Here is a 27872-nt window from a genome sequence, read left to right as displayed (position 1 = left end):
TGTGTGTACACAATGTATGTATGTAACAATAATGATCACAATGTGTTTATCTTAAAAAAGCAAATCAACCGTGTACCACCCAGATAAGAAACACTGCCCATTTCCCTTGCAGTGGCCTCTTTCTATTCCCAGATTTAAACCTGAGTATCTTCAGCTAAAGGGGGACCATGATTCAGGCTCCTAGTAATATGGATTGATTTTTTTCTTATTATTATTTGATACAACGCAGTCACAGAGCACATAACTCTATTGTTCCTGGGTTTCTTTGGCACAATAATATGTCCATGGGCTTTGTCTGTCTTCTTGCGAGTAGTAATTTATTCTAGTCATTGTGTATTATCCCATTTTATGACTGTACCAAATATTTTCTCATGATCAAATTCTGTTTATTGGGTTTCCAACAGAATTTGTTGGTATTTGACAGTTTCTAACCATTTTTCTACCTTATTTTTCTCATTTGAAAAAAATTGTATAGACTCTTGGAGCTTTAAAACTTATACTCAAAGCTCATGTAATTCAGCTCCCTACTTCAGTGGGGAAAAAATTTCAGATTTAAAGTGCATTTCCCTTGAGCCATTGAGCAGAGAAGTGGAATGCTCTGCAGGAGATGTTCTTAGTTGGAGCTCCAGGAACTTGCAGCACGTGTTCTTCCCTGTGCTCTGCAGCAGTCTTGAATCTGGTAACAGATCATTCAATTTGACTGTCCATTCAGGTGCTTCCCCCACCAGACATTTTCCTTTATAAATGAACTGTTTACGCTAAGGTACAAAGTAGGGTTTCATCATAACCTCTTTGTAGATATATCAGTGAACTTTGTATTTCCTCACCTGTCTTCCCCATTATTCATCACCTTTTGACACCACACGCCATGTTTTCTTGCTACTTCCATCTTCCTTGCATTCCCATTGTCCTATCTCTTCAGACTCTCATTTCTTTAAGATCCCTTCATCCCAGACCTCGAATGCAACTCCACAGCTTGCTCAATCACCAGCTTTCTATTCCTATTTTGTCCATGCCCAGGATGGGATGACACTTCTCCTCATGTAGGCAGTGTGATATATCCAGGAACCAGTGGGCAGCCACTCCTGTCTGGAAAACCTTTGCTTGCCCCTCACTCCTTCCAGTTGTCCTACTGCCTCTTTGTATATTTGTGATGTTTTTAACTCTTTATTTATTAGGAATGGAATCTGGTTAACGATGATGTTTCCATTTTCTTTTGATTTGTATACTAACTTTAATTATGCTGAGATTTTACTTATTTCTCTTGTTTGTTAATATTGTTGCCATTTCTCCTATTGGAGATATTTTTGGAAAAAGTCTTTAATAGTTCTCAATTGTACAACTATTTTTAACAGTGGAAAAGTTCAGAGCCAACAGCTTAGTTTAATGGGCTTTGCTGAAGAGGTTTTTGTAGGAAAATCTAGAAAGAGTCATGTCTCATTTTAGATATTTAAAAATAGATTCTTTTTCTGTATTATCTGTAGAGAAGCTAACCTTCTGATGTGTTTTTCTGCATTTCAACACATGTATAAATTTGTGTCACCACAATTCCCATAATAAATATATAGAAGAGTTGTCTCAACCTCAGCTCCCCCAGGCTTCATCTCTCTGACCACATCCTCTACTGACTACTAATTCTGAGCCATTGCTAATCTACTCTCTATTGGGAAGGTTTCTTGTTCAATACTTACATAAGTGGGATCAAATGATATGAAACCGTTTGGGATTGGTTTCTTTCATTGCCAAATGTGTTCAGGGATTTATTCAACTAATTAAGTTCATTAATGTTTTATTCCTTATTGTTAATGAATTATATGCTACTGTACCAATGTAACATAGTTCTTTTTTTTTTTTTTTTCATTCATTTGTTGAAAACCATTTGAATAGTTTTTCAGATCTGGTGATAACAAACTGTTTGGTATAACTCTTTCTGTAATATATTTCGTATGACTGTCCTTTCTCATTTCTGTAAGATAATTATCTAGCAATTGAATGGCTGTTTCATATGAGGCATGATGAGAAACTGCCAACGTTTCCATTGTAGCCATCCCATTGTGTATTCCATGATCAATATGTAAGCTTTAGTAGTTCCCCATTTTCATAGGTATTTGATACTGACATTTTAAAAAAAAACAACTAAAATTCTAATAGATATATTGTATCTTATTTGCACTTACCTACTTTACATAATTTTAAACATTTTGAAATGTGGCTACTTACCATGCACACATTTCACTTTAGAGATATGTCTTAATTTGTTCTTTGATTGGAATTTTGTATTTTTGTTTTTGAGATTTACAGTTTCTTTCTGTTGTCTAAACATAAGATCTTTTTCATAAATATTAGTAGCATGTGTTTCGTTGTTTCAATAAGTTCAATATTAGCTTCCAATTTTCTTGTTTTAATTATTTTTGCTTGTGCATTATGACTCCATTTCATATGACTGGCAGTCTTACTTTGTTTTTTTGCTTTTTTTTCCTGTTTTTTAAAAATTTACAGGGAAGTCTATGTATGCCTGCTGGAATTAAAACTCCTAAAAGATGGGAACTTATGGTTTCTAATACAACTTTTGTTAATTTTGATCTGAACTGTGTGGCCATAAGAACCTGTTCTGGCTGTTCCCAAGGACAGGGTAAGTTTAAGCAGACAGGACAGATGGTAAATAAGACTAGTGCTCAGGTGAGTATGACAAACAGGGGCAAAGGCTTTGATGAATCAGTATTTCTTTTAGTTGCAAGATTATATCAATAGAAACTGTTCAAGTTCCACAGAGAACTCAGGAGCTAGGTGCTTACCACATGCCACCTATAGTTCCCATCTTCTGTAATACAGTCTCAGTGACCATCACATCTATCATTCTGTTTCTATGGCTCATTTGGATTCTCAGCTTCATGAAATGGAGACATCTTTCTTGGCTAGTGCCTGTTTTCAAACTGGTACTTGGAAGAGAGACTGTTACGTAGAGAGAAGATCATTGGTAAGATGAATAAATGAAAGTAGGTGGATGATGAACACATGGACATAATCTGACCTGCACACACACAACCACTGCCAAAAGATCCCGAACCAGGGTACTTGAATGTTTTCAACAACTTGGGCTGTGATGTGTACAAAGAAAACAAGGGCAATTCTTGATGACTTATTAACTGCTACACAGGACAGTGAGAAGTAACTCCTTGCGGACTCATGGGCCAAGGTGAAAAGAGGCAGGGGACGATTTAGTTGATCTGATTGTTACAAACAGCCCAAACCAAGTAATTCAAGTAAATTTTCTCTTGTGGTTTGAATCACCAATTTATATAATTTTTTTTAAATTAAATGAATAATCAGCAAGTCTCCACCTTACTATTTTTTTCCCTATATAAGCTGAACCAGGGGTTGGGGAATTTTGGTTTATGAGACAGTCATAGGAATATTAGAATGCCCTATGGCAAACACTTCATAGTTCTCCAATTCCCTGATGATTTCACATCATTCTCCAGACACTGAAAAAAGATCTCTTGTCACTGGATGATGCTGGCTGAATAAGCTTTCCTTTTATTTAAAAATTGTCTATTATAGGATCTAATAGAGATCTAGAGAGTACAATCAGGAAGAACCCATACTTTTTCAAAAATGAATATCTGAGAACATAATTTCAAAGGATGCTGAGAGCAGTCTTGGTGAAGTGAACAGAGTCAATGAAGGGCAAGGGGTGGGTGTACCTTAGAGAGGTGACTCTCCTGGGCATCACAGGGTAAATAGAAAACCCCAAACAGCAAAGGATGATTTCTAGGTATTATAAATAATGTAGGCCAAATCTTAGAGATTTTATACATCAGGTTTTGCTTGGGAAATGAGACATTTGGCCAACATGAGAAAATTATGGAGGTGAGGGTATTAGTATTATGCAATACAAAATATGGAATTAAGAAGTCTTTCACACATGGCTTGCTTTGCTGCATGTAATCCTCTGATCAGTAGAGTGTTTATTTTCTGTAGTTTATAATGTGTGTAACACAACAGGATGTGATGTATGTGTTGGGTGTTGTATACTTTTCCCCTTCAGTGATAGGGATGTATAAAATAAACATATTACTAGTAGGTGCGCTGGCGGTGGTGGTGACATCAGAGAATGTGCTGAGAGGTGTGGCCTGGAGCTAATATTTACAAAGTGTGTTCCTAACACTACTTATACTAATGGTTAATAGAATGTTGGTTTTGTAAGTAAGTATAATAAAAAAATTAAAGTATAAACCTCACATTTTGAGGTATTATCGATGGGGTCAGGCTTATGACAGAGTAATGGAAGCCAAAATATCGAGAGACTGGAGTGTGACACCAGTAGTGTTTAGGGAACTAACATTTGTCGTTTATTTTTTCTTAATAAAAGAGCACACTTGCCACCGCGCCCCCCATGTATGATTGGTATTTGGGGCTATTGTTTTTTTATCTAGAAAATTCTATTCATTGTAGGAAATTTCATAGGATTTCTTTGCCACTCTCCCCAGTTGCCAGTAGCACCACCAATGTGACAGTTGTGACAGTCAATAATAACTCAAAAGAATGTCAGTTGTCTCTTGGAAAGTAAAATAATCCCCAGAACAAAATCACTGCCCTATGAAATAAACTGAATGATGGCTGGCCATGATGCCTTTGGCCCCCAGTATCTCTAGCACATGGATACTGACATAAGGGAACACTTGTGTTCTTTTTCCTTTTGTGGATGACTGAATGAATCATAAAATTATAGTATATAAAGTACTAAAAGGAATCTTGTGAATTTAGTTTCATTGTAATGGATTCACGTCATGTGTAACAGTCTGTCTTCTAATTTATAGGTGGATTTACTGTCAAGACCAGGGAATTGAAGTTTGAAAACTCTCCAAATTTAGTAGCATTTCCATTTCCTCATGCAGCAGTTTTGGAAGACTTGGATGGGTCCTTGTCTGGGAAAAATGGAAGTCATATTCTTGCTTCTATGGAAACCCTCTCAGATACATGCTTGGCCAATGCAAGCTTCAGTCATATTGTCCCTGGCAGCATCTGTGGGGAAGGTGTTCTCTTTCATCGTATGTCTATTGGTTTGTAAGTAGCTTTAACTACACTTCTTAGCTTGTCAATGGGCATGTACATACCACTTTGTCAGGCCTAAGCATATGGAAGGAAAATTGTTTTCTGATAAGTTGAAGTATTTATTTCCTTAAAAGTGAAGTGGGACTAATGTTGACCAGTGTGAAATCAGGAATTTATGGTGGTTTTAGGTCGGCTCAAGTGGTAGCTGTCAATGTCTTTGGATCAGATGTTGTAGCCTGTGTCTGCTTATTGACAAAATTGAGTCAACAGCTTCTTCTTTAAAAGACTCACAACGAACAAAATATTTGAAATTTATTTAAATGGAAAGTATTGTTTAAAAGATTCCAATAGCGCCATCCTCATTTATATACATGCACTTTCCCCAAGCCCTTTTTCAGTGCTCAGTGTATTCAGCGGAGCAATTGCTGATGTCTTCTTTCACATGCCAGGTTGCTTCACTCTAGTTCATTTTCCTTGTTAATTTCATGAACTATTGGATTCGTACAATACATTTCCTATTAATATTGGATCAAGGACTCCTTGGTTATGCTACTCAAACTACCATTAAGTCAGCAGCTGGGCTGTTTATAATGCATAATAGGATTGCTTCTGCCCTCTTTAATTTCCAGGTAATGACTGCAGAGTGTCTGAGGTTCTCCCTTTTACCTATTGCAAATGCATTGTATATATTTAGCCACACTTATTTCCTCCCTTTAAGTGTCCCAACTCCATGAATATTAAGCCAAGTAATTCCGTCAGACCACAATGGCAACTTATTTGAACCAGTATACTCTAGAGGGGGAGAACCGTGGGGGCCAGGCTTGTACTAGCTGCACACTGAGTGTATAAAGAAATGTATCTTCTCCTTTGGAAGGCTTAAAAATAGTATCTTTGAAAAGTCCAAATATTTTCTCTCTCTGCTTTCCAAAGTAGTCATTATTTTCCCTACTGTGAAGGGGCCCCAAATCCCACTGAGTATCATAAGAGTGAGAGAGGGAGATATTTTCACTTCTAATTTTGCTTGTTCTCAGGAGAACTTTTTTTCTTCATTCTCAGGAATGTAGCCTGATTTTTATTACCATCGACCTGCTTTTACAAAACCTGGCTTTAAGGAATGTTTAGGGAATTTATGAAAGTTAGTGTTTTCTTTTTTACATGATTTTTTTTCCCTATATGGTGATAATAAGAGATTTGTAGTGAAGAGGACCATCATGCGCTTGTATGATATTTCTCTGTAGACATTTGTCAAACTCCTTCTAAAATGACTTTCTTTAAGGTTTGCTTAGGTCATCTCTTGTATGTGTGTGTGAGGGAGCGGGGGTTGGAGGGTGGGCATTGTGGTAGTGAAGGTTCTTCTGAGCTTCAGCTTTGTTCTTGGAGATTTCCAGGGCCATGGAGCCTTTTGCCACAGAAGCAGGTCATGATTGTCTTAGTCTGAGTCTCATGACAGCCCTCATGTTGTTTTCTATGTGGACTCCAAAGACTCCTGGGAGAGTGAAATATTTGCCTTCTTTATTTTGTTTTAATGCATTTCCTCCTGAGTTTCAAAATATAAAACCCCATGTCCTGGAGACCTCTTTAGTACCATAAAATCCAAGAAGAGTCATTGCTTTTTCTACCCAGACTTCTATTTGAAAATTTCAAATGCACTCGCAGGTCTAGGCACAAATGTTCAGCTGCCACAAATAAGTTCTAGGGAAGCCTCAGCACGCTTCCAGTGGTGTTTTGGCCCTTGTGCCTTCACTAAAAGAAGACTGTTGGAAACCATTCAGTTTACCATAACGAGAGAAGAACTTGAAATGCTGTTTATCTTCGTTGGTTTGATTACTAGGTGATATTTGTAGATTAACAAAATTGGTACATTTTTCTCTTTATTTTGGTTACTTTATCTTACCATGCATAAGTTTTGTAACTGAAATAAACAGTAATAACTTTTGAGTATTCTGGAGTACATACATATATATATATATATATATATATATATATATATATATATATATATATATATATGTGTGTGTGTGTGTGTATGTGTATATATATGTATATGAATAAAAGACATCTTAAATTTCATCTAAAAAAAAAAAAAAGAAGACTGTTAGATTCTATAGCTGTGAAGCCTGGCAATTCAAAGCAGTCTATGGGCTAGCACACAGCAACAATGGGCAACTCTGGAAATGTAGCAGACCTTCAGTCTGGACCTAGTCCTCAGACATCCTGAATGAGAAAGCCCAGGTGATGCACAGGAACCTTTGGGCAGCCCTGCTTCCAGGTCCTTCTAATTATACCCTCCACCCTTCTACCCCTCCCTCCTTGTGCTTGATCTTTGTCCCAGAGCATTATAACCTCATTAGGAACATGTCAGTGCTAATGAGCAATTTGAATTCAGCTTAGATACAAAGTTTGTTGTGTTTCATGAAGAAAGGATTAATTTGTTGTGCTCTTTACCCTGGGGCAAGTGCTGCTGTCTTTACTTTCAACTGATACCCCCTTCTCTCAGCAAGCGGTCCCCAGAGGGCAAGGAGTGAGGCTCTATATTCCTGCACAAACAAAGCCCCACTCTCCTCCCACTTGCTAAACTCTAGTGCTTAGGTTATTTCTTTTTTGTCAGGCCCATCACTGGCTCCTTTTCACTATACACCAGTTCTTTGTTTGATGTGAGTGACTTTGGAATCCTGTCTTTTGCTGTCTTACTTGTACCTGACTGAAGCCCACATCTGTGGTAGAGGCTTTCCTAGACTCCATGACTCAACACCAGCAGTTTGGTTGACAGAAGCAAGTAAATATTTGAAGTTGGTCATAATACCCAATGTCCAAGAGCAAATGGCTGCTCTGTTCAAGACAGAGTCAAGTTAAGATTGTTAAATGACAACATGCTTCAACTTCACGGTGCTTCTCATGTTGTTGGTACCATGGAAAGTGTTTATTCCCAAGCTCCTGCTCCTAGCAGCATTCTTTCAGGAACCACATGACGATGATGTCAATTCAGGACCTTATCTTAGAGTATTATATCAAGGAGCATTGCCCCCCATGGTCTCCCACTGATGAAAGGGCCCACAGAGTTGTGGGAGTTTCTTTAAATTTTTAAAATTACATTCTTATTTATTTATTGTGTGTGGAGGAGGACATGTGTGCATGCCGCAGTACATGTGTGGAGGTCAGAGGAAAATGTCCTACCATGAAAGTTCCTGGAATTGGACTTAGATTTTTCAGACTTGGTAGCAGGAACCGTTACCCACTGAGACATCTTGGCTCCTGTACCCTGCTTTTATTCTTATCTCCAGATTTACATAAATAATTTCCTCTGTGTTTATGTAAAATGACACAGAAAAAGTATAATTCTGTCTATAGCATGTGTGCATGAATCCTTTTAGATCTTCTTTTTAAATGTTTTTATTAGCTCTTTGAGAATTTCCTACAATCTATTGTGATCATCTTCACTGCCCTTCTTCTTGAAACTTCTTCAAAATCTTCCTTGTCCCCTGTTGAGTCCAATTTGTGCTGACCTTCTACTCCTGGGGATGGGGATTTTCTTAAAGTGTGGTTGATATACCAGGTGTCACTCCATTGAAGAAATCTAGCTTTCCCTTGCCCAGCATCAATCAATCGCCAGTAGCTCCTCAGCTAGGCGTGAGGTTGTTGTGTACCTCCTCTCTTCCATGATGACATCGTGTCTAGCTTGAACTTACACAGGTCCTATTCATGCCCTCACAGTCTCTGTGAGCTCATATGTCTATCTACCATGTTGTGTTTGCAAAACACCTTTTCCTTGACGTCATCCACCACCCCCTTTCTCTGTCCTTTAAATGCTGACGTATTTGGAGGTTGTGTGATCTGTGAACCTTCCTTTTCCTTCAAGTACATATATGCTTCCCAAGCCACCCTAGTTATTTTTACATGCAGTGATGATTCCTCAATGTTTCTTCCAGGTATACTGAACTTCAGCATTGGCTGATATGTTAGTCACTAGGCACACACGGTTACTGAACATTTGAAATATGGCTAGTATAAATTGAGATGTGCTCTAAGGATACATTATACACCATATTTCTATGATGTTATGAAAACATAATAGTACAAGCTCCAACAACTTGCTGTTACTGGTGAAGTTGAGATGCTGTTTAGGATATATTGAGTTACTCTGTGGTTAAAATGACTTTCAGTGCTCCTTTTCACTTTTTAAATTGTGGCTACTACAGAATTTTAAATGAGAGACCTATGGCTGGTGTTTGTGGGTCGTTTCTATTTCTACTAAGCAATTCAGTATTTCCACTTGTGTCTTTCACATCCATTTCAAACTCAGTGTGTCTGTACAGACTAAAGTCTTTACTCCACAGACCTGTTTCTCCCTGGGTGTTTAAGACCCTGCCAAAGCAAATGCTGGCCTTAACCAAACACACATGTTATCTTCAGTTTCCTTTTTATTCATTTTGTTCCATTAATTGACTACCAGCTTCCTTCCCTTTCTTCCCCATCTCTCTCTCCCCTTCCCTCATTCCTTCCTACTTCTTCCTTATTTCTTTTTTTTTCTTTAAAAGTTCTTTTTTTCATTTTACATATTAACCGCAATTCCCTCTCTCTCCCCTCCTCCCACTTCTCTTCCATTTCCCCCATCCCACCCTCATCCACACCTCCAAAAGGTAAGGCCTTTCATGGGGAGTCAACAAAGCCTTGTACATTCAGTTGATTCAGGAACAAACACCTCCAAGTTGCATCCAGGCTGAGCAAGGTATCCCTTCACAGGGAATGGTGCCCCAAAAGCCAGTTCATGCACTAGAGATAAATACTGATCCCACTGCCAGAGACACCATAAATGCCCAAGCCACATGACTGTCACCCACATTCAGAGGGCCTAGTTCAATCCTCTGTAGGTTCCCTAGCTTTCAGTCCAGAGTCCATGACCACTAGTTCTAGTCAGCTGTCTCTGTAAGTTTGCCCACTATGATCTTGAACCCTTGCTCATATAATCCCTCCTCCCTCTCTTCATCTGGATTTCAGGAGCTGGGCCCAGTGCTTGGCTGTGTATATCTGCATTTGCTTCCATCAGTTAAGGGATGAAGGCTCTATGATGATGGCTAGGCTATTCATCAATCTGATTATAGGGGAAGGCCAGTTCAGGTATCCCCTCCAGTATTGCTAGACTTAGCTGGGATCATCCTTGTGGATTCCTGGGAGTTTTCCCAGCTCCAACTTTCTCCCTAACCTCAGAATAGCTCCCTCTATCAGGATATCTCTTTCTTTGCTCTCCCTCTCTGTCCTTACCCCAGGTTGACCATCCTGTTCCCTCATGTTCCCATCCCCCCACCCTGGCCCCATGCTCCCACTTTACTCATAAAATGAGGAGACATATGTGATTCTACATTATCCTCCTTCTATAAAAAATTTTATTTTAAGGATGCACACAACATAATGGCTTATTATAATATTTCCATAAATGTATGTACTTACACTTTGTTTTTATTCACTGCCCCCTGCCCAGCCTCAAGCCTGACATCAGTCTGTCCTGGTGCTGGTCCCCTTCTTCACTTCAAATAGCCACCCTGACTCAGTTAGCTTTCTGTTGCTGTGATTAGACACCATGAGCAAGTCAACTTGAAGAGAGTATTTATTTGTGACTTACAGTTTCAGAGGGTTAACATCTGTGACCATTATGGTAGGTAACATGGCAGCAGACAGGCAGGCATGGCACCAATCAGTACTAAGAGTTTACAACTTGATTCGTAAGCATGAGACAGAGACATCTACCCAGGAAGGCCTGGGCTTTTGAAACTGCAAAATGACACACCTCCTCCAGCAAGGCCACACATCCTAATCCTTCCCCAACTATTCCACCAATTGAGGACCAAGCATTAAAATACATGCTCCTATGGGGACCATTACCATTCAAACAACCATCCACCCCTTTGGTTTTCATGTTATAAGTATTTATTACCTTCTTTTTTCCCGTCATCCCCCTGTTATGATTTTTATCTTTGATTTCATGGTTCCCTTTGTAGTTTCATAAAAGACAGATACACACACACACACACCACATGCACATGCACACACAGGTTTAAATTTAGATTCTGCACGTGTGATGAATCCTGTAGGGTTTGTCCTAAGTCAGTCTTATATCATTTAACATAATAATCCCTAGTTCCATCCATTTTTCTGAGACTATCATGATTTCATTTTTTTTCTCACTGCTGAATACAATTCCATTGTATGTATTACTTTTTATTTACTCATTCATCTTTAGATAGGAATCTAGGTTGATTCATTTTCTTAGCTAATGTGACTACTATATCCATAAGCATGGATGTGCAAATGTCTTTGCAATGGTAATTTATAATCCTTCAGGTCTATACCCAGGAGTGGTATATGTAGATCATTAAGTAGTTATAGTTTTGTTTTGGTGAGGAACCTCCATAGTGACTTTCATAGTAGCCATACCAATTTAACATTCCCACTGGCAGGGAAGGAAGGTCCTTCTTCCCAAATCACCTGCACTTGTCCCTGTTTGTTATCTTGATACAGTCATTCTGATTACTGTAAGATGAAATCTCAAAGTGGTTTTAATTTTGGTATTAGCCTAGGGATTGTGGATGTTGAAGACCTTGTCATTGTTTCATTGGCCATTGGAATTTTTTTTCAGATAACTATCTTTTTAGTTAGTTGTTCTACTTATTTATTAAATGATTTATTTTCATTTCTCATTCTGGCATTTTAACAAAATTCTTTGCATATTCTAAATTTTAATGCCTTGCCTACACCATAGTCCTCCCCCCCCCCCCCAATAAAGGTTGTATCATTACTCTGGTGATTTTCCTTTCTATTTCTCTTTCTTTCTTCTTTCCTTTCTTTTTTTTTGGTTTGGAAAAAGCTTTTAAATATTATGTAATCTATTTTGAATTGTTTTTTGCTTAAGGTGTGTGTGTGTGTGTGTGTGTGTGTGTGTGTTGGAGCAGACCTGTGGATCTAGTTTCATTTTCCTACATTTGAATAACCAGGTTTAGTAGAACTATGCATTGAATATACAAGGACAGAAATCACATGATCATCACAATCCATGTAGAAAAAGCCTGTGATAGAATTCACTACCTCTTCATGATAAAAATCTTTGAAAAATTTAGAAGTAGAAGGAGCACGTTTTAATGTAATACACTTGACAGACTTGTATTCAACATTATAGTAAATGGTAAATGTAGTGGGTAGCCATCCCAGCATTGGCCTGGAAGTTCCAACCCCCACTGAGGCTTTGGTAATGGTCACGCCCACAAGGCGGGGCAGAGGAGGAAGCGGAAGACGAAGGATCGGGAAGACTCACTGTCTTGGTTCCCGGACTCTGGACGCTGGAGGTAGACCGAGCAGAGTTCTCCAGAGAACAACGCCGGATTGTGCTATACCCTTGCCAGACCCTGTAACCTACCCCCTCATTTGTAAGTACCCCACAAAATAAACCTCCCTTTTAACTACGTGGAGTGGCCTTAATAATTTCACCAATAGGTAAAAATGCTAAAAACAATTTTTCTGAAATTAGAAATGAGACAATGTGTTTTTTTTTCCAAAATGGTGGTGAAAGTCTTAGCTAGAGAAATTGGGTAAGAGAAAGAATAAAAGTTATACAAACAGGAGTAAACTACCTTGAAAGTATTTTTGCCTGTAGACTCTGGCAGAAAACTCACAAGCCTGATAAAATCTCTCAGTACTGGATATAAGATAATGAACTTTGTAAGGAAGAAAAGAAGAAATCCCATTCACAATAGCTATAAAAATGCCCAGGAATATATCTAACCAGGAAAGTGAAAGAACTCTACAGTGAAAACTTTAAGACACTGAAAAAAGACAAACAAGAAGACTCTAGAAGAGGAAAATATCTCCCATATCTATGGATTAACAAAGTTAGTATTGTAAAAGTGAATAAATTACCAAAAGTGATCTACTGATTCAACATAATCCCCATTTAAATTTCAAAGATACTCTTAAAGAACTAGAAAAAGATTGTAAAATTCATACACACACACACACACACACACACACACACACACACACACACACACACGTACACAGAGCCAAAGCTATCCTAAGCAAAGTGAGGAAAAATGAAGCAATCAATACATGACCTCAAATTATACTAGTAACACAAACTACATCACATTAGCACAGACACATGTAGAATCATGGAATAGAAGAAAGTACCCAGAAGTAATCCCACACAGTTACAAACACTTAATTTTCAAAACATATATTGATGTAAACATTGTTCCATCCCTTCCCTTCCCTCTCCTCCCTACTTCTCTCTCCTCCTCTCTTTTCTCCTTGCCCTTCCTCCCTTCTCTCCTCTTTTTACTTTATTCTACCCACCTTCTCTCCTGTCCCCCTTACCATTTTTTCTTGTTGAGTCTCATTCTTTAGCCTCCTCTGGTCTGGAACTCACTATGTAGCCCAGGTTGGCCTCAAAGTCTCAGCAATCCCCCTGCCTTCTGTATACTGGGATTTAAAGTCTGACCTGCTTGCACAGGTTAGTTTCTAGGAGCGGTCCATGTTGAGTCATTTCCCTTGGCTAATGCCCTCTTAGTCCAGCTTTAGTTATCTTTTACCTGTGCGCTCACAGGCACATCTTAGCTTGCCACTTGATGATGCCCTAACCTGCTTAGACCTGGTCTTGCCCTTCTTTCCTTTGCTTAAAATGTGCTTCCACATGCTTCCTGAGGCAAAGCCTCTCTAGCCCTTTATATCTGCCACCTGCCGAAGGCCTTGGCATCATCCGATGTTCCCAGCTCTCTATCCCATATTTACCTCATTGCCTGTTTCTGTTTATAAGGTTCAGCTTCCATGAGCTCAGCATGGAGGTGATTTTCTCTGATGAGTTTCCTGGAGCATCTTGCACACTTTGTTATCCCTGCTGTGTGCTTGCTCTTTAGACTTCCTCTGATCAATACTCATAACTCCTGCACAGTTTTTATAAGCTGCCTTCCTTTGCAGATGTTAAGGAGGGTATCTGGGTAGTTTGGTTTGTTGTACATCTTATGGCCCTAATACAACATTGAGCACACATTGACTTAAATTAGTTTTATATAAATTAAAAAATTGTCACCTCTAAATGTTCTTCTCATGGTATTATTTCCCATGTTTTATGTCCATATTTATGAGGTCTCCATTACATTTACTTTTTCTCCAGAAGATTCAGGGATTAAAATGCTATCTTTAGTCCTTATCTCCAAAATTTTAAAAATCATATAACACTTTATGCCCTTTCACAGTATCTTAAAAGTGTTCTGCTGTCCTGGGGCTATCAATTAATTTAATTAGAGTATATATTTTAACATCTAATTCTTTTCTTCACTGCACCCCCACCCCCCACCATCCAATCTGTTGCCAACATTTGCAAATGTTCTCTGGTTATATAGAGACTTTATTGTGATGGGGAGAGTGTGATGAGGGAGAGAAAGAATTTAACCCTCACGATTATCAACTGGGAAACACGTTTGTTTTTTGTTATTGGTCTCAAGTCTCTTATACTCTTTTCAACTGTCTTCGGCTTGTTTAGACATTAACAAAGCAGACAATGATTTGATTTTGCTTTCTAATTAGTGAGTGGATGGGGGTGAGGTAAGAGCTTGAAAAATGTAGGCTGGCCAACCAGTCTTTCTGAGTTTTATAAATGGCACATAAAGTATGTTGAGGATGCCTGAATTCCATGTTAGTCTTCAGACACTGGAAGATGCAGAAGCAGTTGGGAATCGCTTCTCAGCTTTCCTGGGTGTGTTCCTTTCAACAAGTTACTTTACCTCATCTCACTTCATTTCTCACATCAGTAAAATGAACATAATGGTATTTATTTCACAAGGTCATTGCCAGACAGAAAACAAATGCTCAATAAGCCCCACCTTAAAAAAGTCTATGTTGTATCTGTTATTTAGAAAACAACATGTAGGCATTCTGTAATGAAATAGTGTGCTGTAGGTTTATATATTTATGGGAAAATATGCCTGGCAAAACAATTAGCTGTGCTCAAATGAAAGGGGAATGATTTTCAATAATCACATGATATTATGCTAATCTGGTAAAATCCCCTGGAGGGCACAGAGTCTGAGTGATTCATAACCCAGCCTTTGGATTCGCTGTGTCCTTGTGTCCTCTGATTCTCCCTTTCTCCTTCCGGGAAAGGAAAGGTTAATGTTCTTGTTGATCACCTTGATTCTTAGCTCTTGCTTAATACCCTCTCCTGTCGTGCTTGCGTTCAGTTTTTACCTATGCAACTGCTCTTAATGTGTTAGTGTGCAAAGTATGAGGCACCCCCTGCCTCTGTGAATGCAAAAGTAAAGAAGAGTTCAAATGGAAATTTTGGCCTAGCTTTTCGTCTAATAATCACCTAACTCCCTTCCTAGGGATAAATAGGCATAGCATCACTAATGGTATCATTCAGTCCTTTAACAAAACACCCCGTGAGACAGGATGATTTTAAGATGTATTATCTTCTCTTGGCAGTAGAGGTTACAGAAGTAGAGCAGGACATCATTTAAAAATCATGATGAACCCCAAACTGAGGAACACCAATAACAATCCTATATGATCATTGAGTTTAATGAGTAATAAAAGGGCACATTGGCATATCAATGAATGTTTATCAACTAACATTCCAGAATAAAAAGCCTTGATTTGTGGCATTTGCATAATTGTAAGATGAACAGAGTTTCATTTGGTTTATTTGAAGCTACAAGAAGATGCCAAACTTGGAGTTAGGAGAGAGGCTCTTATGAGCAACTGTTTGTCAGTGAGCTGTGTCCAGTACCAAATGTCTAGACATAAGAGAGAAGACAGATCATAGCCTATCTTCCTACCTAATATAGGCACAATTATTTTTCAATAACCTTGCTAAGTAGTTGCCTACTTCCTAGTTGCATGATTCTAAGGATGCATTCTTTCTGAAGAAGGATTTCTAGCTACGTTCATAAGGCATGGAGAAGAGATAACATGGTGGGTAAAGTATCACTCAAGTATCATGGTGGGTGAAGGTGCATCATTCTTCACAGATTAAAACAGAATAAGCGACAAGTAGCATCTTAACATGGTAAGAGTTGAATCTATTGCAAAGCAGTAGATGATACCTTTTAGGAACTATGAAGTTGTTACTCAGGTTCCTCTACAGCAAGTTTTCACTTTGACCAAGTCTATATCTACACAAAGACAGAAACATGTATCTGAAAAGTCACAGAGGACAATTAGTGGGCTGTACTCTCCAGAAACACAAGGCTGATTATAAGAAATGTTCTGCTCTCTACAACCATGTAATATGACAATGTAAGAATTGTTAAAAGTTTGTAGTTTGTGGAAGACTGAATGTTGTACTCCTCCCTTTCTTTAGGTTTATTGTTCCCTTTCTCAGAAGGCAGAATACTGAAATGTTTTTTGAGGCACTTTCTTGTTCTCTCCCTCTCCCTCTCCCTCTCTCTCTCTCTCTCTCTCTCTCTCTCTCTCACACACACACACACACATACACACATACATACAGAACACACACACACACACATACACACATACATACAGAACACACACACACACACACACACATACACACATACATACAGAACACACACACACACACACACACACACACACACACATGCTGGAAAAATAACTGCATAAAATGTCAGTGTATAGTGGATGGTGACATGTCAGAACCCCATCATGTCTGATGAAGGGGAGTGAGCTCAGAACAGTTGTGAAGGATGCTCATGGAAAGGCATGCCAGCAAGGTTTTTTGGTGCTCCTCAAAATTTTGATTTTGTCCTGTTTTGTCCAATAAAAAATGTGCATGCAATAGGAAGTGTAAATATCCAAGAGTTGCTTGGAGCAACATTTGTGGCTGACTATTATACATCTGGCTTAGGAAATATGTAATTATAGAGGTTTTATTTCTGAGTTGTTCAGATTTGATAATATTTAGAGTTTAATGCAGTGTTGTTGTTACTATGTAGAGATATGGACCCTCAGAAAATGCAACCTAATGGTGAACACAAATGAGGGAATTGTGCTTGTTCCCACTGGTATTGTTTGGTGGCCTAACAGATCCTTTGTGGGAACTCTATATCCCACAATTATATGGAGTATGTAGCCACTGAATTCCATTACTGTGAAGCAACTAGGATGATAAATTGTTCTGCTTGTTTGGAAGTTTTATCAATAAATACATTAGTATTCTAATGAATCATATCACTTAATTAAAAAGAATCATTCCTGGGGCTAGAGAGATGTCTCAGTGATTAAGGCACTGGCTGTTCTTCCAGAGGACCTGGATTCAGTCCTCAGCATACATATGGCAGCTCACAATTATGTGACTCTAATTCCAAGGATCCAATGCCTTCCTCTTGCCTCCAAGGCCAGGACCCTGATGTTGTAGTATACATATGTTCAGGGAAATATTTATACACATAAAATAAATAGATAAAAATATTTTTAAAGAAGTCTTCTTTTTGGAGGGTGTAGCTTCTGGTAGAATTCACATGCTGTCATAGATGGTTCTACCACTATGAATATATGGGCACAAGTAACTGAACTCAGTGAGTCAGTAACCACAACAAAACAGAAAAATAAATGTAGTCATGGGAAATGTTGAGAGAGATATGGGAGAAATTGGAAGGGAAATGGGGGTAGATATGACCATATTTCATTGCATATCATTCAGTCCTTTAATAAAGCACCCTATGAAACAGTCTGATTTCATAATGAAAGAAAATACAGCATGTGAGGCTTAGAGTCCTTTTGCGTTTCTGATGGTATATGGGAACTGTTGCCTATGGAAATGTAAGGGTTAACATTTAAAATTGACTGGTTGCCTCTTGATTTCTTGCACATAAAGCCATGCGAAGTTCAGGGAGAGACTTCTTCCCCTAGTAATGAAGCTCTCTGCTGCTAATGGCCCATGCAGACTCCCTTGGCTCCTCCAAATTAGAAATACTTTTGTGCTCCTTTGCTTCATTAACAGTAAAGAGAGGGAGATTGGTGGCTATTTAGGGCACAGGGAAATTGGTGGCTATTTAGGGCAAGCAAAGATTGTAGTAATTATGGTTGGTAAATTCTCTTCATGGTGTTCTTTGACTCTTGATGTTCTCTTGGTGCCTTTCAGAGGAGCCCACCACTGTCAATGCTGGCATTTGGCCTAGAAGGATAGGACTTGATCTGACTTCAAAGTTTTGGCTCTTGGCAATGGTCAATCTTACCTGCCAGGATATGAGCCTTTTACATTTTGATTTGCTCTTTAGAATGTGCAATATGACTCTGCCACCAGCTGTAATGAAGACATGCTTGGTATCTACTTCTTTATTTATACTACAGAAAGTTGGCTTGCTCATGGCAGCCTAGGAAACTCCATCCTGAATGGTTGAGATGGCTGAGAGGGGCTTGATAGGCTCAGGGCTCTAAGCTGTCTTAGTGTAAAGAGGTAAGAAAAACGTTGGTTTAGAATCACAGTGTGTGGTGGTGGGTCTCTGATTGACCCAGTGGCCACCATCACATTACTGTGTGCTGATGGAAGAGAAGAATACTCATTGGGTGGCACAAAGGGCCACAAGATAAGAAGAACTTCACTAATGGTATCAGAGTTTTGATAACATTTAAAGAGGGGAAATGTTTATAAAAGCCTTTAGAAACTAGGAAAATGTCCTCATTTTTTTTTTAAAGAAACTGAACTTAGGGGCTGGAGAAGAGGCTTAGTGTTTAAGAGCACTGCCTGCTCTTCCAGAGGAACCAGGTTCAATTCCCAGTACCCACATGGCAACTCATAACTGCCTGTAACTCCAGTTTCAGGGGCTCTGACACCTTCACACAAACATACATGCAGGCAAAAATGAATGCACATGAAATAAAAATAAATACATTACTATAAAAGAAGAATAAAAAAGAAACTGAAATTATAACCTCTATAAACTGAATCTAGAAATTATCATCCTAATTGATTAATAAAAAGATAATGATGTAAATCTGATAGCTAGCTCTAGTAAAATGATTGGGGGTTTCTTGGGGATACATGTCTGTTCCTAAGAATTAAGAATAATTTCTCAGAAATCTATCCAATTGATTGTATTGAAATATATTAAGATTTAAATAGCTATTAAAATATTATAAACAATAACTAGGAAAAGAATAAGAAATGTAGGCCATGAATGTTAAAGATATTTGAACATTTTTTTTTCATTTAGTGTATTATTTAAACTAATTTTTGTGGCCCAACCTTAAGTCATAGTTTTCTGACCATTATCCCTGGACAACGCAAGCTCCATGGAATGTTACACCTTCCTCTCCATCAATTGTTACTTTTGGTTGCCCAACCTGAGTCTGGTTGGCCAGCAATGTAATCTGTGTAGATGAAGGATCTGTGGGTCTCAGATGACCAGATATCCATGCTTTATTATATCGGCTCTTAGGGTAGCTGGTGCTCTGGGCACCTACCTGGTTGTGGTAATACTGGAGGATTAGGTGGAGATGAGTGTCATCTGGAGCCTGGAAATGATGAAAAAAATTAATGAATGTCTGGCCTCCTCCAGGAAACTAGAGACTCATAATTGAAGATGGAAGAACAAAATTTGGGAATGCATGGAGGAAAAGGAGCTTCAGGTCAGAGTAAGGGTGTTACACTCAAGATTCCCAAAGAGCAGATCTTTGCAAATCCCATGGGTAATGCCAGTAGCCTTCTGGAGATCAAACCGTATTGTTCCTGGAGATTTTAGAGTCAGGTATGAGATGGGCTGGTTATATGTTATCATAGTTTGAATGAGAATTGCTTCTCCTAGGGCATCAAGAAGTATTTGAACACTGGGTCCCCTGCTGATGGTGTTCTTTGGGAGAGGTGTAGGTGGTGTAGCCTTGCTGGATTAAATACATCCCTGGGGGCTGAATTTGAGTATTTAGAGTCTCAAACACTACCTCCTCTCTCTCTGTTTTATGCTTGTATTGAAGAAGTAGCCATTTAGCTTCCTGTTCATTCTACCATGCCTGACACTTGCTGCCATGCCTTCCTACCATGATGGATTCCCACCATTTTAGAACCATAAGCCTAAATAAATCCCTTCTCCTTATCTAAGTTGCCTTCTTCATGGTATTTTATCACAGTAAGAAAAAAGTAGCTAGTGTATGCTCTGATCTTTGGAGAGGAGCTATTGGCTCTGCAAGGTCACTGTTAATACCAGTATCACTTGGCTGCTGTAGTGATGGAAACTGAAGCTTTCAAGGAGAGGTTACTGTTCATAAAGAAGAACCATGAGGAGGAATTTAAAGGCTTATGATACAAGACTGCCAACCTTGGGTTGACTATGGAGGCAGATGTCCCTAAACATCAGTAACTCATCAAAATCATGGTGGACCTTTGGCTCAATATGATGAATTGGCTCAGGAATGGGAGACAGAAAAGTACTTGCATATTGAGGAGACCATGATGGCAGTTACTTTATACTCCCCAGAGATTTAATATAGCAAATCAATGATTAGAAGTACTGACATTTCATTTATTCTCCCCTGGATTAGGTCTTGCAGTTCATTTTATAGAACTATTCTCTGAACTGTGAAGAATCCCATTCCAAATTGGACCATGGTGCTCACTGGAGCAAACACATCTATCTCCTTGATGTTTCTTGCTTCAAACTTATCTCTTCTCATATCACCTTCATTTTACATTTGTTTCTTAGACATCTGTTTTATTTCTCAATGTATTAGTTGTGCAAATTATGCTGTGTACACTCCTAGGACTCATGGCTCCACCCAGTCAGTAAATAACTAGGATGATACACAACAAATACCTTAAGAAAAATGTTTATTATTCTAAAGATTTTTTTTCTAGACATTATAGTTTTATCTGGGTGTGGTGACACATATTTGCAGTTCTAAGTTTAGGGAGGCTGAAATGGAGCATTCAAAGCTGGCCTGAACAGTGAGTGTGAGATCAACCTTGGCTATCTGATGAGACCCTGTCTTAGACAATAATATTAAAAAATGTACCTATAAAATTTCTAAGTAGACCCTGAATGTATCATGAACTGAAAACAGGGACAGGGTGAAATGTAATGGGGGAAACTAGGCATCGGATTGACATTGGAATAAACCTCCTTCATATCCATTCTGGTTCTAAGAATTTAAGTTAAGACCTGTCCAGTAGTTTCTAATACAAATCCTAGTAGAAATGCATGAGGTAAATCCTATGTTTCTAAAACCTAAAGATGGAAAATGGCTTCTTTTAAGTTTATGGTGATCCAGGTAACACTGTATAGGCTTATCATGGTACACAATAGTTCTTTTATTCCAAATGCATCATTTTTTGATCACTCTTATTTCATTAATAGGGGAAATGTATGTTTAATCTCACAAGAAATACCTAGGTCAGTGATCTGTAACATGAAAACTTATAGTCATGTGTTAAAAGGGCAAAACTTCATAAATAACCTTCCAAGACATGCCAAACCATTGACCCATAGCCACAAATACACCATAGTAACTCAGTACACAACATCAGAAAATCCCAATCTTACTTAAATGGGAAAGTTCTTTGTTATTTTATTTTGTGCCTTGATAGTGTGGTCCCCAATATGTACATTGTTGATAGCAATGCTGCTTCAATGTCAAAAGGCATGTTTGTTATCGTGTTATTTGTGTGACAGTTTAGGCATCCAAATAAGTGGTAAGGAATGAAGAATACATTGTCTCCATGCTGGAAGAAAGGAAGCCACAATTTAAAGGGTTAGTAAGTTCCCAAGTTCACACATACTGGTGTGTATAGTTCATCTTTGTATTTTACGTCTATTTTTTTTTTCATTTTATTCTAACTTGGAAAGGCATTTTTTATTTCCTTTTGCTTCTTAGTCTGATTCCGATTGTTATACTAGAACAGTATGATCAAAAACAACTTGGGGAGTAAGGGGTTTTTGACTTACGTGTCCCTACCACAGTCTATCATGAAAGGAATCAGGGCAGGAACTTGGGAGCAGGAATGGAAGAAGAAGCTGTGGAGGAGTGCTGCTTACTGGCTTGTCCTCATGGTTGGCTCACTTTGCTTTCTTAAACACCTCATGACCACTTGCCCAGGGGAGACATCACCCAAATTGGGCTAGCCCTCCACATCAGTAATTAATCAAGAAAATGCCCCATGGACTTGTCTACCAACCAATCGTATGGAGGCCTTTTTACAACTCCAGTTCTGTCTTCCCAGATGACCTTAGCTTGTGTCAAGGTGACAAAACTAACCAGCACAGTTAGAGTCTCTCTCTGTGGCCCAGGGAGACCTGCAACTTATTATTCTTTACCCAAGACTCATGTTCGCCCAGCTACTTATTATTATTGTCTTCACCTATTCCCAGTGGCACATCCCTATAATGTCAAGTACTTACAAGGTAAAGGCAAGGATTGATTTGAACCCAGGAGACCATGACAAGTTTGGTAATGTTGCAGGAACTGTTTCTCTCACAGTGTTTCCTTTTCATAATATACCGTTGGATTATAAACTGGGTTTAGATACACTCAGGTTCCATCTCACTGTGAAAAGTTTTTACCTTTTCTGTCTCATTTCCTTTTCCTTTCAGAGCTCAATTATCTGCTTTGTGGATCACTACCATGGTGAAAATTTTCAAAAAATCTAAAATAGATATATGCTTATTGAACTTAAAAAGATCTTTTCCTGATGTTTTTATTTTCATTTTGACTTAGGGTCTTAGGTTTTGACTAAATAAATGTATGTTCTATCAAAGTCTTAAAACCATTTTGTGGAATGGGCTACAGAGAACAATTCAGGGGACCTAAGTACTGCCACGATCTGCCTTAGTTTTCTAATTTGTAAAATAAGCTCTGTATACAACCTTTTATAAAAGTTAGCGAGATGGAACAGGCTGCTTTTTATAACAAGCATGGTCAGCACCAATGTCTGTAGACCCCTGTGCTGAGAGAGAGGTCACCAAGGGGAAGAACGGTGTGTCTGACTCCATGTTAGTACAATCTGTAGTTTACAGAAAGCAAAACCAGGAACATCAAAGGGCAGCAGTGGCAGTATGTTCTGTGCAGTAGGCCAGACCCTGGGTGAGATGCCAGAACTTTCATTCTAGGGAACACTACTAAAGCCGTTTCTCCCAGGCAGTTGTAGAAGGGTACTGAATAGTTAGGCTCATCAGGTTCTGGGCTCGTGAAAGCTCCTCTAGGAATATCAAGTTACTCAAAATAATGTGTTTCCTGCTGTTAACAAGCTTGCTACATGGCAAAACTCTTAGGGTAGATATTTGTTAAATTAATTTTATTTTATTCTAGCCTATATGGACTCATTAAGGTGACATTTATTAGTGATTTCAGATACTAATGTTACTTACCCATTTTCTACCACAGTAATGTAATGTATGTAAGGCTTCTGGTGGCAGTCTCCTAGTGGGTGTTTTGACTAACATAGATTGTGACCATGTAGACACATAGGTAGAAGCCCCACGACATCACCAACAGGGAAGAATACAGATGATGTAAGAGGAAGATTTAGAGTGGGGAAATTACCATGGAATTAATTTTTTTAGAGTGTATTTATTCATTTATTTTAGATATATGTGTGCTTCACCTTCCTGTATGTCTGTGCACAATTTATGTCAAGTGACCATAGACTCCAGAAGAGGGAGTCGTGTCCCCTGAAACCGGAGCTATGTAGAGCTGTTAGCAGGCCCATGGGTCCTGAGATTCAAACACAGGTCCCATGGAAGAGCAGCAAGTACTCTTAGCTGCTGATCTATCTCCAAGACCCTACCTTGGAACTCTTATTTACCATTTTTTCTTTTTAATTCGCTATAGAGAGAAGGCCCTTGGTGTTCCTAAGAATTTAATCATAACTGACAGCAGAAACAAGACAATCACTGTCAATTACGTGGGTGACACAATGTCTAACTATTATGGCTGGATGGCTCTGCTCTTGGATCAAGAGACCTACTCGCTGCAGTTCCAGAGCCCTTGGATGGACAGGTCTTTGCAGGTAAACCCATGTACTGGCATTGCTTCCCACACGAAGTGGCTCCTCTCTGCACTTCTGTGAAGGAACAGGCTGTAACTGTTATCTGATGCTCACAAAGGAAGCTTCAGCAGCAGTTTGCTAGATGGTTGGTTTGTTAACTTGAATCCTTTAGTACTTAAATCGCATCTTGAACGTGAAACTAGTTCTGCTAGAAATTTAGTGATTCGGTGAAAAGTAGCCTTTTCTTTTCTCCTTCTTCCTTCCTTCCTTCCTTCCTTCCTTCCTTCCTTCCTTCCTTTCCTTCCTCCCTTCTTTTCCTTCCTCCCTTCTTTTCCTTCCTTCCTCCCTTCCTCCCTTCCTCCCTCTGCTCCCTCTCTCTCTATCTCTCTCTGTCTCTTTTTAAAAATATAAGCTACAACCTAACTTACCCTTGTTACAATGGTTAGAAGCCAGAGAAAATTTCTTAACTGGTCAATCACATGTTTCATACTGCCACCTTGTGGCTCAAGATGAATTTACAAAGAGATCTATCTTCATGCTCCTCCAGGCAGGGCTCAGTAGAAAGAATCAAATTGTTAGGGGTAATGGTTAGGTAGAAAGCGAGCACATTTTTCAAGACGTTAACAACAACAATAATAATAAGACATAAAATTTTAAATGGAAATGGTAATTCAAGGTGTTTCTTTAAGCTTATTCCCCTTTCACATAGCTGGTTCTTTCTGTGTCACACACAACAAAGTCCATATAGTTGTGGAAGTGTATTTCAGGGATATTGGAGGTGCTTATCTCAGCTGATCTTCTCACTGTGGCCCTCAGAAAGGATATTGTCCCCCTGCCTCTCTTTGCTGTCCATTGGGTTTACCATAAGAACACTCCAAGGAATTTTCCCCAAAGGTAAGATTAAGGATGTGGCTCAGGAAGGTTTGTGTCCTGACTCTGCACTGTTCTGCCTTGTGGTCCAAGCAATTGGTTGCTGCATGCTCTAGAATGGTACAGTGAGATTAGCAATCACTAGGCTCTCATGGGTTGACTGAATCACCAGGTGCCCCAGCGGCGTAAGCTGTAGCTGTTACTCATGCACAATTCTTGACCACCTCTCGCCTCTTCATGTCCCGAGGAAAGCTGGCAAGCAACTGTAGACCTGGCCCCTTCTCTTACAGCTGTTTGGCCATGAGAAGTCAGTTCACTTGTCTGGGTCATGGTCTCCTCCTCTCTTCACTGTGGTTATAAACAAGAAGAACCCCATGGCTTATTTCAGTCTTCACATTTAGTGATTTGGTAGTCTAACTGTGAACTTCTATGAAATAGGTTCAAGTAGGCCCATTTCCCTACAGGAAGTGTGGTTTGGCGTTGACCTGTTCTGCTGCTAAATGACTCCTTTTGAGGGGAGGGGTCTTCTTGCTCATCAATGTGTTTTTCCTTTCTCACTTTAGTACTCGGCAACCTTTGACAGCTTTGCCCCCCAAAATCATCTCCTGCTGCAGCACGGGGACCTCCCGCCTTACCCGGATATCCTCATCAGATGTGGGAATCTCCTGGGTCAGTCACTTCCATCTCCTCCTTTGCCCAGCCATGACAGAGGCTGTGACTGGTTCTTCAACAGCCAGTTAAGGCAGCTCACCTATCTGGGTAAGGATCCACCCACAGAAGTAGTTTTTGAGTGCATATAGTCAGAAAGCTTTCTTTATTCCTCCTCAACTTCAACTTTTGTGCTGTGAAATAAATGAGGAATAAAGGGGATGGCGGTGCTGTATGTTGTAATTAAATGGGTGGGCTCTAAAATCAGATCATATAGGTTTAATTCTGAATCCCAAGACTCAGTAGGAAGTGAGTGATAGATAAATAGGTGCTCTATATCTTAGTCCCTTTATTTGTAAAATAACAATAAGATCTACATCATACATGCAGTTAAATAAGGGTGGCATGCAAAATGCTTTATCAAAGTTCTTAATCTATATTAAGTGCTTGATAAGTATGATATTAATATTTAATTGATTTTAAGGTAGTATCCTATTTGTAGTAAAATAATTGCAAATTAAATCTGCTCTGAGATGGGGCTGGAGGGGTGGCTCCATAGTTAAAAGTGCTTGCTGCTCCTACAGAGGACCTGAGTTTGCTTCTCAGGACAACAGCCAGTAACTCCAGCTCTAGGAGATCCAGGGGAATCTAGTGTTTGCAGGCATGAGATACATGCTCACAAACCCATACTCAGACACACATACATATACATAATTTTAAAAGGTCACTCAGAGAGTCCATTTCACTCTAGTCAGAATGGCTATCATCAAGAAAACAACACCAAATGCTGACAAGAATATATGGAAAGAGGAACCCTTTTTTGTTTGTTTGTTTTTTGAGACAGGGTTTCTCTATGTAGCTTTTGGAGCCTGTCCTGGAACTCTCTTTGTAGAGCAGTCTGGCCTTGAACTCACAGAGATTCACCTGCCTCTGCATGCGCCACCATCACCCTGAAGGAAGAGGAATTCTTATTCACCTCTACCAAGAATGTAAAAGTAGTAAAGGCAATATGGAAATCAGTCTAAAGGTGTCTCTAAAAACTACATGACCAAGGTATACACATGGAAGATTTAGATCAGCATATTAAAGACTCTTGCTCACCAGTGTTTATTGATGCAACCATTCACAATAGCTAGGAAATGGAGTCAGCCTTGCTATCCATCAACAGAGGAGTGTAAGAAGAAAATTAATACATATATACCATGATTTTTTTTATCTGAGAAGAATTCCATTATGACATTCAGAGGAAGATGTATAGGAGCTAGATTATGTTTTACCCAATTAGACAGGTTCAGAAAGACAAATATCTTGTTTTCTCTCATGTGTGAAATCTAGATGTGTGTGTGTGTGTGTGTGTGTGTGTGTGTGTGTGTGTATGACATTGGAGGAGAAAAGAGGGCTCTGAGAGATTAGGACATGTTCTAAATGGAAGGGAGATAGGAACAAGAGAGTAGAATATGTCTATCATGAAAGTTGAAGAGGTGGTAACTGTGGGGGGAGGGTCCAGTAAGAGGGACAGAAACGGGGAGTGAATAGGAACAGAGTCTAATGATGCATATATATGGAAAGTCACAATAAATTCCACTTCTTTGTATGCTGATCAAAACATCAACAACAACAACAAAAAAATAGAAAACAACCAACAACTAACTTCACCCTGTGAAGGTGATAGGCCGGCTGATTGCACTGGAAACAGCAGAGACTATTTGCCAATGCTGGTGCAAGTGAGCATGTGTGTGGCATTTGACAAGAGAAACTTTGGAGAGCTGCTGAGCTTAGGGGGACTAGATGGCATGAGCTAAGGATCCCTGGACTGGAGGGCTGAGGATAGGCTGAATCTGTCCAGGATCAGGATTAGAAGGAGGAGGAGGGACCCTGACAACCCCTGTCTTTGCAGTCTGCGGGCAGGAGTTCCTAATCTTCTCATGTGTGTGTTACATAGCACCCCAGTGTTAGACACAGGACTGTCCATTTTTGACCTCCTGAAGTCTATCTGGTTTTTTTTTCTACTCCAGTGTCCTTATGGGTCACTGAAAATCATGATGTCCACTTGTATCCGCCTCGCCAGTTCACCAATATGATCTAATCAGTGGTACTCATCCTATAGATGACCATTTCTATAGAAGACATGTCATTAGTTCAGTCCTTACTTTCATTTAATTGTTTAGCTTTTGTGACCTTTTAGGGTTTAGTGGCTACACCACATTTTTGTGGTGGTGTGCAAGAAAGAGTATCTGATAAAATGGACTTCTGCAATGATGGCTCTGTTATAAATTGTTCTTAATAGATTCTGACAAATTCAGGGAGCCTGATCAACATAGCAAGTCTTAGCCCTGCCACAAGCCAGACTTGGCCCTAAGGA

At 39.2% G+C, this 27872-nt stretch overlaps 1 protein-coding gene across 1 annotated transcript in view; it reads left to right on the top strand.

The window, feature by feature from the left end:
* Positions 1–27872, top strand: part of Pkhd1 (PKHD1 ciliary IPT domain containing fibrocystin/polyductin) — a 458933-nt gene that overhangs the window by 225328 nt on the left and 205733 nt on the right. The window contains exons 46-49 of the mRNA XM_036168402.1: positions 2500–2632; positions 4821–5067; positions 23836–24013; positions 25426–25621. Of these exons, the coding sequence (XP_036024295.1) occupies positions 2500–2632; positions 4821–5067; positions 23836–24013; positions 25426–25621 (754 nt within the window). The remainder of the gene's footprint in view (positions 1–2499; positions 2633–4820; positions 5068–23835; positions 24014–25425; positions 25622–27872) is intronic.

Source organism: Onychomys torridus, chromosome 18 (genome assembly GCF_903995425.1).
Source record: "Onychomys torridus chromosome 18, mOncTor1.1, whole genome shotgun sequence".
NCBI classification, from domain to species: Eukaryota; Metazoa; Chordata; class Mammalia; order Rodentia; family Cricetidae; genus Onychomys; species Onychomys torridus.
Note: the sequence above shows the minus strand (reverse complement) of the source record. Positions and strands in the feature narration are given on the sequence as shown.